A 15,262-nucleotide genomic window follows, 5' to 3' on the forward strand; every position below is an offset into this window, starting at 1 on the left:
TTCCCTAACAATGATATTACCCCCAACATTTTGCTGCGGCTTGTGAACACAGCTAAGTTGAACTGGACGTACTTAGTTTGACTTTTTAAACAGCTAAAGTGGTAACAGGTGAGGAGAGAACTGGGCCGAACTGTGTGGAGTCAGGAGGAGGCCACCGATTTTTTTTAAGACCGAGGCGAGAGAATTTAGAGCCCATTGTATATCCATTTTTAGGCTCCCTTTCCCCCAAAGTTTGTGCCAGTGGGCGTCTGAAGCCCCCAGAGTGGGGCTTCTCTGGGTGGGGAAGCTACTTCAGGGTTACCAGCACCTCAAGGAAGTTTCAGGGCAGGATGCCCGAAACCGGCAGAACGCAGAAGCGTGGGACAGGCGGCGCCCGCCGAGCCAGTTTAGTCCCGGCTGGCTGGAGGCCCGCACAGGCTGGGGCGGGTAAGCTGCGGGCACTGGGGGGCGGGGACATAGGGGCGGGTCAACAAGGTCGGGCGATTGTGTCGGGAGGCGAACAGGACATTGCGGCGGCGGGCGGAGCCGGGGGATAGTGATGTAAGGAGCGGGGTGATCCCGCTGGGAGAATCAGGACTGCGCGGTGAGACCCCAGGGGTGTGGGGCGGGGGATCCCAGTCCCCGCCCCGTTTTCCCCGCCCCTCCCCCTGCCTCCTTCACGCCCCTCCCCCTCCTCCTCTCTGGTTGGAAAGTTTCTAGAATCTCTTCCCAGCGGCCTTTGCGGTTCCAACATGGCGGAGCTGACGGTGGAGGTTCGCGGCTCCAACGGGGCTTTCTACAAGGTACAGACCCTTTCGCCGCCTTGTCGGGTCTTCTGGGGGCTGGGGCAGGTTTGAGGGAGGGTTGGTGGTCCTGGAGAGTGAGGTTTGGGGTCGAAAAGGGCGGCTAGGCCAAAGCCCGAGGCCGCTAGGTTCATCGCTTCTCCCCCCTCCACCCGCGGTTTAACGGTCTCGGGGGCCCGGGCTCCGTTATGTTTTGAAACAACACGTCGGATGTCTTTTGCGTATTCCTATTTATGAATTTAATTCTTGGATGCTCGTGTGGCCCTTGGCGGGCCGGTGAGAAGAAGCCGAATGGCGGCACGGAGCTCCCTGGGAGCAGGCCCGAGCTCCGGGAGGTTGGGGGCAGTCGTGAAAGGAGGTGGTGGGATTGTGTGGTCACAGCCGCTCCCCCGCCCCTCGGACTGGGCCGAGCGGGAGCGCCTCGGCCCGCTGCTCCGACCCCTCCCCACCCCCTTGGGGGGTGCGCCTCGCGGAATCTTAGGAATTCACCTTTGTACTAGGGTTTCGGGCTAATAAACTTAAGTGTCTGAAGGGGGAGCGGGTGCCGGATTGAGGGTTAGGATCGAAGAGAAAACTAGAAAATCTTGAAATGTGGCGGGTAGAAATATTTTTTGCGGCCTGGGAAATTGGGCGGCTCCTTAGCTCCTTTATTACGGAAGAAAAGGCGAGAGTTCTAGGCTTTAAGATTTAAAATGTGAAATGGATTAAGGAGACACAGGTGGGGAGGTGACTAGTTTCTTTATAAGTTACCCAGTGTTTTGGGAAGGTGTTGAACCCTCCCCCTGAGGTTTTTTGTTTCCATCGGGTGGAAGGAGGTGCATTACTGTGGGATCGGGTCTGGAAAACGGAAGAGGAATTTGAGAGTAGAGGAATTTAGTAGGGGCTTCCATTGTAGGGGTGACATAGATGAAAATGAAATCCTTACAGTTTAGTTTTGTCATTATAACGGTCCTTTCTCCCGATTCTCCCTTTCTCCCAAAGTATGCCACGAGGTTACAAGATCAATACAAAATCTCCCCAGCTGTTGTCTGTCAGTCAATCTCACTAAGCCAGCATCTCAAATGTTTGAGAGTCCTGGCTATTTTTATGAAGGGCCTTCTCCTAATACAGGAGTAGTATTGTGAGTACGCAGAATGTATTCTCACTGGGTTTCGTTTCAGCGTGCCTTTTATCCCGCACAGAATTTTTTTTTACTAGGTGGTCGTAATTCCTATTTTCAGGAATTCTTAATTCCTTTCCTAGTTTACTAATTAGCTATGTGGAATTGGTTTAGCTATCACGTGGTAATAGCATGGTGGGGAATCACAGTTGGCTCTGAAGGTTCTCCGTAAGTATTTACAAGTTTAAATCGTAGGTGGTTAGCATGAAGTAAAAACAGGGACTGCTTGGTGGAAAGGAGTCCTTTAATCCTTTAATGTGTGACTGGTTACATTATCAGTCTAGGTTTACAAACTAGGTGTCAGAGGAAAGACTTGAGTAAAATTTGAGTAGATACTTAGTTAACTTCTGTTCTTTATTTGTTTAAGATTTTCTTTGATGTGGACCATTTTTTAAAAGTCTTTATTGAATTTGTTACAACTCTTGCTTCTGTTTTATATTTTGGTTTTTTTGGCTAAGAGGCATGTGGGATCTTAGTTCCCCTACCAGGGATCCAGCCCACACCCCCTGCATGGAAGGCGAAGTCTTAACCACTGCACTTCCACGGAAGTCCCCTTCTGTTCTTAAACCTAATGGCTGCCTTCTCTGAACGACTGCAGATACAGTTGTGGCACAGTGCACAAAGAATGGGCTTATTCTTTTCCTGTCAAGGGTAGATAGGTTCATCATGTTTGTATCATTTTTATTATTTGGCTATTCAGTTCTTGTGTAATGGAGGTATGCATTTTTTTCCTGGCATATCGAAATACAGAAAAGATTATTTTGCCTTAACAAATTATTTTCAGCATGTTGATGGTAGATACAGCACCATTTCTTTTTATCCAAGTATATTTTATTTATGTTGTTCACCTGCTATACATTTACTTTTTTTTTAATTTATAAGGTTGAATAATAAGATCGTCAGTTTGAATGTTTTAGTAAAGATTGTTTACCGTCTTACTTTGGTTTCCCAAAGTTTTTTTGTTGTTTTATTTTGCTTTTGTCAGTTCACGAATCAAATGTCCCCATTTTGGAACTCCAAAGTATTTGTTGTTGATACCTGTCCATACTCTACAAAATCTGCTTGATTCTTAGACTTTGATTCCATTACCCATTTTTGCCTAACAAAGTAAAGTAAGGTGGTTTTTTGGCAGAGGTTGGGAAGGACCCTAGTCACGTTGTCTCTACTGAGATAGCACTTGAACGTTTGGAATTTTATGTCCTGCCATAATCCATTTGTACATGCACTTTGTGGAAACTACGGTCTTCGAACTCTGGAAGAGTTGAGCATGAGGAAGTGGAAGGAGCCCTGCATTTGAAGTTAAACACATGGGAATTCTAGGTCTGTACATACTTCAGCTTACCGAACATTGTCTAGCAATGCACCATTGACCAAATATCCCTGGGCTATAGTCTTTTTATAAAATGAGGCTTTTGAAGTAGCTCAGTAGTCTACGGTATTTTTTTTTTTTTTTTTTTTTTTTTTTTTTTTTTTTTTGCTGTACGCGGGCCTCTCACTGTTGTGGCCTCTCCCGTTGCGGAGCACAGGCTCCGGACGCGCAGGCTCAGCGGCCATGGCTGACGGGCCCAGCCACTCCTCGGCATGTGGGATCTTCCCGTACTGGGGCACAAACCCGCATCCCCTGCATCGGCAGTGGACTCTCAACCACTGCGCCACCAGGGAAGCCCTATGGTATTTTTTATCCCATGAAACTGTCCGTTTGAAAAAAATATTGGCTCACCGCAGAAGCAGTTTTATTAATTTAATTACATGAATTTTTTGAGATTAATTTGCATATGGTAAAGTGCATCTTTTTTGACATACAGTTATGTGAGCTTTGATAAATGCTAACAGTTGTGTAACCACTACCGCTAGCATGGAGGGATAGAATAGTTCCACCATCCCCTTAATTTCTATCCTGCCCCTTTGCAGTCATCCTCTTTCCACACCCCCAGAACCTGGGGTGGTTTCTGTCCCCATAGTTTTGCCTTTTCCAGAATGTCCTAAACATAGAATCATACAGAATACTGTGTAGAGTTTTCAGTTTGGCTTTTGTTTAGCGTGGAAGTAGTTTTATTTTAAGTAATTTTTTTTAATTTAAAAAATAATACATGGTCAGTGAGGGATTTTAGAAACTATCAGAAAAAAACAGAAGTTGCCTTGAGATAGCAGCAGGTAACATTTTGGTGTATTTTTTTCTTTCAGTGGTGGTTTTCAGTTTACAGGTGATTGTGATTTTCCTCCTCATTTTCTCCCCTTTTCTCTGCCCTGCTTCCCCCAACACACTTGGCTGTAAATGCGAATTGCCATTGACGAATTTCAAAGTCATGGGATTAGTAGCCGGTATCATCATGCTTGAGGCAGTACGCTGTAGACATTGATTAAAGATTTTTAGTGGAACTGAAACTTAATTGCACAAAATAATTGGAACCAGTGAAGAAGATTCAACCCCAAAATAGGATAGTTTCTTTTTTCCCCCCAAATATTTACTCAAATGATTGCATACTAAATACTTTGTTCTGCATCCTGCGCTTTTTACTTAACAGGGGATCTATGGTAGTTAAAGACATAAAAACTTGATATACTCTTGTTTGAAGCCAGATAACTCTATAGGGGTTGGGAAGAATGGGAAATATGGTAATTAAGCACTTGATGGGGGATATAATTTTATATAAAAATTCGCTTTTATAGCCTTTTTTATCTGGAGTGCGGCATCATAGGGTTTATACTACTGGTCATTTAAGATGCCTTTTTCCTTTTTGTTTCCTTTTTAAAGCTTTCAGATGGAATTTACATTCTCTGATAGTGTATTTACAGAGTTGTGTAACCATTACCACAATCTTATTTTAGAACATTTTCGTTAACCCCAAAAAAGCCTTGTGCCCATTTGGGGTCATTAAAGTGCTTTTTAACTGATGTATATGATTTCAAGCTTTGTAATAGCATTGCAGCTTGCATAGCCGTGAGCAGAATATAATTTTAAATAGAAGTTGAAAGTAAGTCACTCAGTTTCTGGCTCTTGGAGAGGAAAGTTTCCATGGTGTTCCAAGGAAATGTGTGATCTCTAAGATGGCTGAATGAATTTTCAGGCCTTCTCTGTAGAAGATAGAATTACTTTTAGATCTCCGTGATTTCTGGTTTTGACTGTGTAATTGATCAACCACAGAACATTTTAAAGTGCTATAATATTTGAAAAATTTCCTTTTTGCTTTAGTTTAATATTTAAATGAAATTTGAGAGTAATTAAATCATGCAGTAGGTTTATTACGGCTAATGATGATGGTCTGTAGAGTTACAGTAAAGGAGTTGTGTTTTGAAAATGTACTGACTTCAAGTTAGTGTAGAATATTGTTGATTTCTTTGTGGAGATTAGTAATTGAGGAAAAGATGGTTGCTCTCTTACTGGGGACACTATTAAGTTAAGAACATACAGTTCCAGATGTTATGAAGCTATTGTTAGTTGTACATGTTTTAAAATGCAGTTTTTTAAATATGTAAAAGAACTAGGATTTAACTAAGTGAAAAGGCCACTTAATTTTTAAAAATAAAAGTTAAATACCTTTCCTGTGAAGTTTTGTTTTTGTATTACAAGAACAATGTGTAATTAATGAAAAATCTGAAAACACAAAAGCAAAGAAAGAAAACTGTAATCTCGGGACTCCCCTGGTGGCGCAGTGGTTAAGAATCCTCCTGCCAATGCAGGGGACACGAGTTTGAGCCCTGGTCCAGGAAGATCCCACATGCCGCGCCACAACTACTGAGCCTGCGCTCTAGAGCCCGTGAGCCGTAACTACTGAGCCCATGTGCCACAACTACTGAATCCCACGCCTGTGCTCCGCAACAGGAGAAGCCACTGCAATGAGAAGCCTGCGTGCCGCAACTAGAGAAAGCCCGCGTGCAGCAACAAAGACCCAACACAACCACAAATAAATAAATTTATTTAGAAAAAAAAAAACCGTAATCTTAACCTATCTAGAGAATTTGTTGTCAAGGCCTTGGCTTTTCTTACAGAAAACATACTTTTTTCCATATTTTTCTTTCTATGCACCTTTGTATTTTTTATATCATCAGATATTTGTGTGTATTCTGTGAGTAAAATAATGGTTTACTATTATCTGTTTACTATTACTATTATCTGTTGTTTACTGTGTATTCTTTGAGGCTTGTACATGTATTTCCTGATTTTGTTCTCTCGGACTGCATGAGGTATGTGTTTTTATCCTCATTTTACATATTAGGAAACTGACAATAATGATTAAATAACGTCCCAATTACACTGTAGCTGAAATGAGATTTAACGCCAGGGCTTCTCACTTCCAGTTGCCTAGTTCAGCATAGCATGAGAGGTTTGCCAAAGGAAGTCTCACGGCAGTAAGCTTATGTTTTAGCTAGGAAGACAAGGCAGACACTTGACTGGATAATAACAACTCAAGAACTGAATTCTCTACCACAGTGTTAAGGATGTAGCAAACTTGCTTTTTTGTAGTTGAAGAGCAGTATTGCATTCTATGATTGACCCCTAATTCTCATACTAGCTAGTTTGTGAGGGCTTAGGTTTTTCATCCGCAGTATGAGGCACTTGGATTTCTTTTGACAATTTATCAAGCGGTGGAATCTGCTAGGTTGTTAGTTCACTAAGGTCCTGTCTAGCTCTAACAACAATAACAGCTATTATCTATTGAGCACTCAGACTATCAGACTGTGTAGGTACTTTACATGAATTTATCTTACTTAGTCCTCTCAGTCACAGTGAAAGAGATAATGTTACCCCAGTTGAGGAAACTGAGGCTAAGCGAATCTATCCATAAAATTAATAGGCTGATTCAAGATTCATAATGATGTTTTGGACTTCCAGAGAGCCTGATCTCTAACCATTATGTGACTTTTTTTCCAAGTATGAATATATGGCTTATCAAATTATTAATTATAAATTATTCTGATGAATACAGTGGGAGTCAAGAGGACTGAATTGGGAGGATTCCTGGAGAAATGATTTGAGCTTTGCTTCACATTACAGAAATCTGCCGTTTCCGATGGTAGCCACTCGTAATGGGACTGAAATATATTAGCCTGAATTGAGATGTGCTTTAATTGTAAAAGTTATACTAGATTTCAAAGACTTAGTATGAAAAAAGGAATATAATAAGACTGCAGTCTTAAAATTTTGATTACATGTTGAAATAATATTTTGGATATATAGGGTTAAAATTATTAAAATTAACTTCACCTGTTTCTTTTTACTTATTTTAATATACTTAGAAATTTTTAAACTAGATATATGACTCAAATTATAATTTGTGCTGGATAGTTGTGATTTATACCATCCTTAATTGTTAGCTTTATAGTGTTTGTTATGTGTAAGGTATTTTGGGAAATGTTTGAAATGCTTTTTTATATATGTATATGTATGAAACGTCCTGTTCAAATTTTAAGGTGTGGCACAGTAGTTATCAAAAGGCTTGAGAAAATTCTTTGGCAGATGTTTAGCTAATAATAGTAAATTCTATTGTGAGGCTGGTGTAAAATTTTCTAGGACCAAATCTAAATTTTCTAGGACCAAATAAAGAATAGCTTGAGCAAAACAAAATTAAGCAATGCAAAGCATTACTTTTGTTAATCTGTACGTGTAATATCTATTTACACGTAAAACAATCTCTTCAATTTATTTTTCCTTACATTAAAGAGGCTGGTAGCCATGGCAAAATTGAACCAAAGTTAAATCTAAGTTAAATGTTAGTTGTTATAACTTGTCTTCCGTACTCTGGCCTCAGCATTTTTTGCTTAGCTTTTTTGAGAACATGAGTAGAGGTCTCCCCAGTAATGACTATGAAATTTATAGTTGTTGTTGGCAAAGCAGCATGGCATTTCCCAGTATTTCTTCAGAATCAGGAATCTCATTTTTCGGGTTCCTATCTCCGTGCCTTTCTTATTCTGGCTAATTAATAATAGTAAAACTTCTTGGGACTTCCTTGGTGGTCCAGTGGTTAAGACTCTGCGCTCCCAGTGCAGGGGGCAGGGGTTCAGTCTGTGGTCGGGGAACTAAGATCCTGATGCTGCACAGCGTGGCCAAAAAAAAAAAAAAAGTAGAACTTTTCTTGTTTCATAGCTTTTTGCTTTAATAGTTTTCCAGGTTATTTTCAAGTCTTACGTTTTCCAGTGACTTGATATGTGTAGTTAGTTCATTAGTAGACCTTCAGTACATATTTGTTGAATGAACAAATGGATCAGTCATTCTTGGTTTCTGGACACTCTTTTGACTTGTTAATATTTGTATAAATGCATATATCCAAAACTAAATTATTTCTGATTTTGATTCAAACTGAACTTAAATTTTTTTTTTGAGGGGTTATACGTTGATCCTGGTCAAGCTCAGATATGTACCAGAACTTTATGCATATATAGAATTATAGAGAACTTCAACTCAACTCTTGGCAACAGGAAAGTCATTATAGTTTTGTGTGGCCATTTGAAACCTCTGAGTCTTTCTATTTCAGGAACTGTTGGATATTATAAACTTGTGAAATTAATAAGCCAAGAACATTACTAGTATGTAAACATTAGTAGATATTTATGTATTCTTATGAAATCCTCACATTTTCATTGTCATTTTTTATTCAGAACAGTTAAATGTTCAGTACTAAGGGATGCTGAAGGCTTGTCTTGAGTAACTTTTTTCCTTAAAAGAACATATTCCATAATGATGCAATAATTTCTGTAATACATAATGTAATTAGTAAATCTGTGGATTTTGTTTGTAGAACATGTGTCTATTGATTTGAAATAATTTCCAGACATAGATGTAGGTCCTTTTAAAAAAAAGTGTGTATTGTTTGAAGTTAAGAAAATTTTTGATTGCAGCAGTCTTGAATGTGCTCGTTACTGGAATCAAATAACAACCCAGATCTTTTAGGTGTTGTATGTAAACATCAAACAAACGAGTTTATTACTTAGAATGTGGATTTGAGATCACTAGAGATGGAAAAATTAAAAATATGTGGGGAGTGGTAATGTGTATATATATGTGCTGTATGGAAATAGTGCTGATTGACAGAGTATTAAAGATAATCTCAACTCTTTAAAAATATTTATACATGCATATGCAAGTGTATAATTTTATACATATGTATAAGCATATACAGACTTGCTTTATTGTAAATTTTTTTCTTTTTCCCTTGGTTTCCCTTCTCCACATGATCTCTCATTCACAATCCATTTAGGTAGCCTGTTTATAGCTGAGTATACATCGTGCCAGATTTTTCTTCATACTCATAGAATGTACATAGATACACATTCAGATACAAACGTAGGTGTTTTTCAATACTGCTCTGTAAAAATAAGATAATCTACATCTTGGCCATTTTCTGTTGGAGTGTAATTTATTTTTTAATGGTTACATATTTCACCATAAGAATTACTGTGAAATCCAGCCATTCCCCAGTTAACAGACACTTTGTTTTCAGTTTTTTCCTGCTCCATGTGTTTCCATTGGATAGGTTTCAAAGAGCGAGATAGCCTGGTGGAAGGGAACTTTTACCTGTTAACTTTAATAAATGTTAACAGGTTACATTCCGAAAAGCTTAACATTTTGTATTTTCTCAATTGATGAATGTCAGCTTTTTTTTTCTTACATCCTTGCCAGAAATAGGCATTATAATCTTTGATTTTTGTGAATCTCTTGGATGTAAAGATTGCAACTTTGATTTGCAAATCCCCACATGTGAATTTTAGTGTTTGTTGGCCATTAGGATTTGCTTTTCCATAAATCACTTGTTTTTCCCCATTTTCCTTCTGGGATGTCCTTTTTTGCTTTTTGAGATTTCTTAGGACTCATTATATGAATACCCCCTCCCCATCTATAATTTGTTAACTCTCTGGTATCCCTGGCCGTAGAGGAGTTCTGTTTTTTACACACTGAAGTATTTTTTCCCTGTTAAGGGTTCAGGGTTTCCAGCCTGGTTAAGACAGCCTGTGTCCAGATTATACATACAGTTCCTTAGGTTTTCTTAAAGTGTTTTATTTGTTTATTTCATATTAACTACATCAGGTCTTATTTTGAATATCATAGGCAGTTTTGCTAGCACCATGTATTAAATAATAATTCTCTGGGTTTTTTTGTTTGTTTTTTGTTTTAATGCGGTGCGCGGGCCTCTCACTGCTGTGGCCTCTCCCGTTGCGGAGCACAGGCTCCGGATGCGTAGGCTCAGCGGCCATGGCTCGGCCATGGCTCACGGGCCCAGCCGCTCCGCGGCATGCGGGATCCTCCCGGACCGGGGCACGAACCCGCGTCCCCTGCATCGGCAGGCAGACCCCCAACCACTGCGCCACCAGGGAAGCCCAATTCTCTGTTTTTTTTTTTGTTTGTTTGTTTGTTTTTGCGGTATGCGGGCCTCTCACTGTTGTGGCCTCTCCCGTTGCGGAGCACAGGCTCCGGACGCGCAGGCCCAGCGGCCATGGCTCACGGGCCCAGCCGCTCTGCGGCATATGGGATCCTCCCAGACCGGGGCACGAACCCGTATCCCCTGCATCGGCAGGCGGACTCTCAACCACTGCGCCACCAGGGAGGCCCCAATTCTCTGTTTTAAAGGGGTTTTTTTGTTTCGTTTTTGTTTGCACATGGGGAAATTAGGTACTGTACTCATCAGCCAGATTTTCCTCACTTCTAGGATTGGGATGGGAGGAAGTCTACCATCTAGGAGATCTGGGTCCCATTCAGGATTGATAGAACCTTCTGAGAATTGCTCCAAAAAGTCTCTGGGGTGCCCTGGGAAGACCATAAAGAGTTCCTAAAAGAGGATATTATGACTTGCTTTTGGGCAAGTAAAGACAGTTAAAAGAGTCTTATTTTCCTTACCTTACTGCTCTGGGCCCTCTCTTCTTTTACCTACTGCATAGTAAGTAGTGGATCTGAGACCAGTCTTAACCGTAAAACCAGTATATTGTATTGCTCAGTAAGTGTTTTTTTCCCTTTCCCTAATAAGGAGTTCTTTCTGTATCTATTAACTGTATATACAGTCCAGAAACATAAAGTGTTTATTAAATTCTTTAAATTACTTGACATAAAAGTTCCAGGAAGATGAACCGTAGTATTTTTGGGGGAGAAGGAATAGCTTTAAGTACTCTTGGCACACCTTTGAGTGCCTAGGAATTACCTTAGTTTAAGAAGCTTCAACTCCTTCAGTTTGCAGACTGAGACTCGTGTAAAATTGCTTAGGTCTGGGAGTCCCTAAGTCAGTTTTCTCAACCTTACAGTTTCTCATCTGAATTATAAAGCAGAGGAACACCATTTTCTCAATTCTTCCAAGGATTGTGCACGGCTAGTACTATTTTAGATGCATGGGAGAGAAGTACATTACACACAATGAATGACTTAGTGATTGGGCTGTATTCTCGTAGAACCCTGATTAAGAAATAGTTTGCTGTATTCACTTTTTTTTTTTAATCCTATAAAATGGATCATACATGTGTAGAGTGCAAAAGCAGGACAGCAGATGATTCTGACTGTTGACATGTTGATTGATTTTAGGTATAAAAGTAAGCCATGGGTGGAGATGTATATATAATTGGAAGTTGGGTTTTAGAGTCCAGGGAACAGGTTATTTTTCCATATGTAGATTTGGGAAATCAGTGGAAGAGCCGTACAATTTCATTGTATTTAAAATGGCATCAGTTGTAAGAGGCACTAAAAAAGAAGAAATGTTGCCAATTGATCTATGAGTGGTAGTTTTATCTTTTAAAATTCTTTTCTATATCACCTGAAAGATTATCTTTAAACATTTGCATACATAAGGAAAATAGAAGCAAAATAAATTGGCTAAAATATTTTCAGGTTCAGATGATTGTGTTTCTTCTCACAATATCTTCTTCAGTGCCATGGAGAGCATTGATGTTGCAAGCATACTTTAAAAGGGCTCTCCTCTATTATCTCCAGGATTTTCTTCCAAGAATTTTCACCCACTCTGCAAGTTTTGATGCTGGTGCTTTCTTGATTTTATCAGAAGGTGTCAACAGAACAACCTTCTGGTAAGAAACCTAAATCCTTCCTAAAATGGTACTTCATTGGTTTGCTGAATGAACTATTGAGGGGTTGCAATCAAGTGCCAGAGAAAATTGCAAGCAAACCAAGTTTGAGCATGCTTAACAGTGACATTTATATACTGGCAGCCATTCAGCTATTGGCTATTCTAAGATGCTATCAATTATAGGAAGCATCCTGATTGCAGGGATGCAAAATTGTTAGAATTGATGGGCTGGGAAAGTAGACTGGGGCCAGAGAATGAATCACTAAACAAACTGATAATTGATCAAAGAATAACAAGTCATTGTCCATTTTGTCAGTTCTTGAAGAACAAAAACCTGAGGCGAATTTTGCATAAATTATGCTATTAACTTTTCTTTTCTCATGGGTTATAGTTTTGTGATTACATTTATCCACAGCAGCAAATTTTAACTGTGGAGTTTGGGAAAATGGAAAGTTTACCCAGTCAGAGGAAAGGCCCTACAGGATCTAACAAACTGATTCCAGTGCCTCTTAATGTTCTGAGAATTTATTTTAAACAGTTTATTTTTATTTTTTTTAAATTTTATTTTATTGAAGTAGAGTTGATTTACACTGCATTTCTGCTGTACAGCAAACTGATTTGGTTATGCGTATATATATTTTTCATATTCTTTTCCATTATGGTTTATCCCAGGATATTGGATATAGTTCCCTGTGCTATACAGTAGGACCTTGTTGTTTATCCATTTTGTATAAAATAGTTTGCTAATGTCAAACTCCCAATCCATCCCTCCCCCACCCCCCTCCCCCTTGGCAACCACAAGTCTGTTCTCTGTGTCAATCAGTTTATTTTTAGAAATACAGCATTTTATCACAAATTTGCTTCAAGAATTGAGCCATCAACTGTAATGTCTTAATACATGGGAAAAGGCAACTAAAATACAGTTATTTGACTGTTGTGCCAAATAAATATAAAATTTTTAAATGTCATACCAGTGATCCTGAGAAAGACTTTAAAGAGAAAAACTGGAGTAGATCTTAAATTATATAAGAATACTTGATCAGGTTTGAAGGAGGCAGTAATGTGACTGAGAACTTTTTGCTTGCTTAGGAGAATAAATGTGAACTAGAGGTTTGATTTCTGATGAATCCTTGCTTTTACCACTTGAGATAAGAGTCATTGAAAACATAGCCTCCATTTAGGAAGCTTGTTCTGTGTCTTGCTGGTCTTTTTTGCTCAGTCTATTGGCAATCAATAAACTCTTCTAACAAGAATTTTGAGGTTTAAGAGTTACAGCTTTAGGGTGTAAGTGTTGGGTTTTTGGGTATGGGCTTCCACTTTAAACCTCATTTTGAGGATTCAGGCTGTGTGACTTCTGGTAGTAGTTTGCTGAGTATTAAGGGTTTTTTTAATATATAAATTTATTTGTTTATTTTTTGCTGCGTTCGGTCTTCATTGCTGCGCACGGGCTTTCTCTAGTTGCGGCGAGCAGGGGCTACTCTTCGTTGAGGTGTGTAGGCCTCTCATTGCGGTGGCTTCTCTTGTTGCGCAGCACAGGCTCTAGGCACGTGGACTTCAGTAGTTGTGGCGTGCGGGCTCAATAGTTGCGGCTCACAGGCTTAGTTGCTCCGCGGCATGTGGGATCTTCCCGGACCAGGGCTTGAACCCGCGTCCCCTGCATTGGCAGGCGGATTCTTAACCACTGCGCCACCAGTATCAAGTTTTTTTAAGTTTCTACTTCCCCCTTTGTAAGATAGGTGAATTTAGTGTTGTAATGAATTGTAATAATGGGAGGCCATTAGTGGATTTTTGAAAAATCTGAAGTAGCAGATAAATTTGAAATGATACTTTTCAAAGGAATTTTTTTAGACTAGGATGATACGTTCCTAATGAGTTTAGTAGGAATGTTCTCAAAGGGATTCATGGATCTCTGTAGATTGCTAAGCCATCACTTAAGCAAAGCCTCTGATAAATTGATTAGTATATTAAACAAGGTAGCTGCCTTTCCAGTTGTAAATTAGATTTTGATATTTTGTTCTGGGACTTTGCCTTAAATAGGCTTTTTAGGAATGGTGCCTTATTTCTTCATAATAGTGTTGCTGCCAGACGTAACCTTTTAGAGTTTAAAACTGTGAATTAGCAAAAGCATTTTGTCATTTAATTGAGAATGATTTAATTGAAAAGAGTTCCAGACAGAAGTTAAGGTTTTATTTATTTTATTTATTTTTTTAAAACATACATTCATTTATTTTTTGTCTGTGTCGGGTCTTCGTTGTGGTCCCTGGGCTTCTCTCTAGCTGTGGTGCTCAGTAGTTGCCTAGTGCGGGCTTAGTGGCCCCGAGGCATGTGGGATTTTATTTCCCAGACCAGGGATTGAACCATCGTCCCCTGCATTGCAAGACCGATTCTTAACCACTGGACTACCAGGAAACTCCCAGAAGATGAGGTTTTAAATTCAGCATTTACAGCCTCCTAGGGAGTAAAACTTCGGGGCTATATAGATGTATATAGTTTCAGCTTCTCTTTCTCTAAAATAAGGGATCTGGAAGGTCTGTAGAAGAAATAGTGTTTCTCTTCGGAGTGGTTTTCCCACAGCCATCTGTTCTGACTTTTGACTGTATTTATAATCTCATTCTTTCAATTCTTGAAATTCATTCATACCATGTGTATTATTGCTTATCAATAGGATTTTTTCTCCCTATGACTACCCTCATCGAGTTGAAAAACATTTTTTTAGCTGTAGTGTTCTGTAACTTCAAAAATGTGTGTTTAAGTTAAGCACATATCTGGAATGCACCTTGTTCTTTCCACAGGCCATTGAAGCTCCCACCTCAAAATTGCCAAGCACCTTGTCTTTTTTGTCTTGATCATTGTAGCTTTAAAATAACTTTCAGTATTTGGTACGGATAGTGTTTTCTCATTATTCTCTACCCCATTTGAAAGTTGCCTTACTGAATGCCTTCTTGTTTGTTTTTAATATAGGCTTTGATGTAATTTTATTAAGGTTAACTCCGATTCCCTCAACAAAATTACACATTCCTTTGTGTTTTAGTTGGATCCCATTTAGGGGCATGTTGAAAATTTTAAAATGTCAAGAGTGCTTTATGTTTCCCTAAATAGTCTATTTCTATTCATTTGTCAAGTTTCACAGATGTCTGCACATAGGTCGTGTACATTTTTTTGTTGTTGAGGGCATTTCTAGGACCCTGCTGTTAGCAGAATATTATTTTGTCTTTTATTTTCCAGTGCTTATTTTTAGCTAGAAAAGCTAATTTGGTTAACTTGCCACCTTACTGAATCTTTGAGTTTTCTTTTTAAATTTTTATTTTAGGCTAGATTGGTTT

The 15,262-nt window shown here is 39.3% G+C and overlaps 1 protein-coding gene across 5 annotated transcripts in view; it reads left to right on the forward strand.

The window, feature by feature from the left end:
• The first annotated feature begins 498 nt into the window (after positions 1–498).
• Positions 499–15,262, forward strand: part of FXR1 (FMR1 autosomal homolog 1) — a 57,543-nt gene continuing 42,779 nt past the window's right edge. For 3 of the 5 annotated variants that reach the window (XM_060099183.1, XM_060099185.1, XM_060099186.1), the window contains exon 1: positions 500–782. In XM_060099183.1, coding sequence (XP_059955166.1) covers positions 732–782 — 51 coding nt within the window. In that variant the 5' untranslated portion in view covers positions 500–731. Of the gene's footprint in view, positions 783–15,262 lie in introns of all 5 variants that reach the window. The other 2 variants (XM_060099182.1, XM_060099184.1) reach the window with 1 other exon arrangement.

Source organism: Mesoplodon densirostris, chromosome 5 (assembly GCF_025265405.1).
Source record: "Mesoplodon densirostris isolate mMesDen1 chromosome 5, mMesDen1 primary haplotype, whole genome shotgun sequence".
NCBI classification, from domain to species: domain Eukaryota; kingdom Metazoa; phylum Chordata; class Mammalia; order Artiodactyla; family Ziphiidae; genus Mesoplodon; species Mesoplodon densirostris.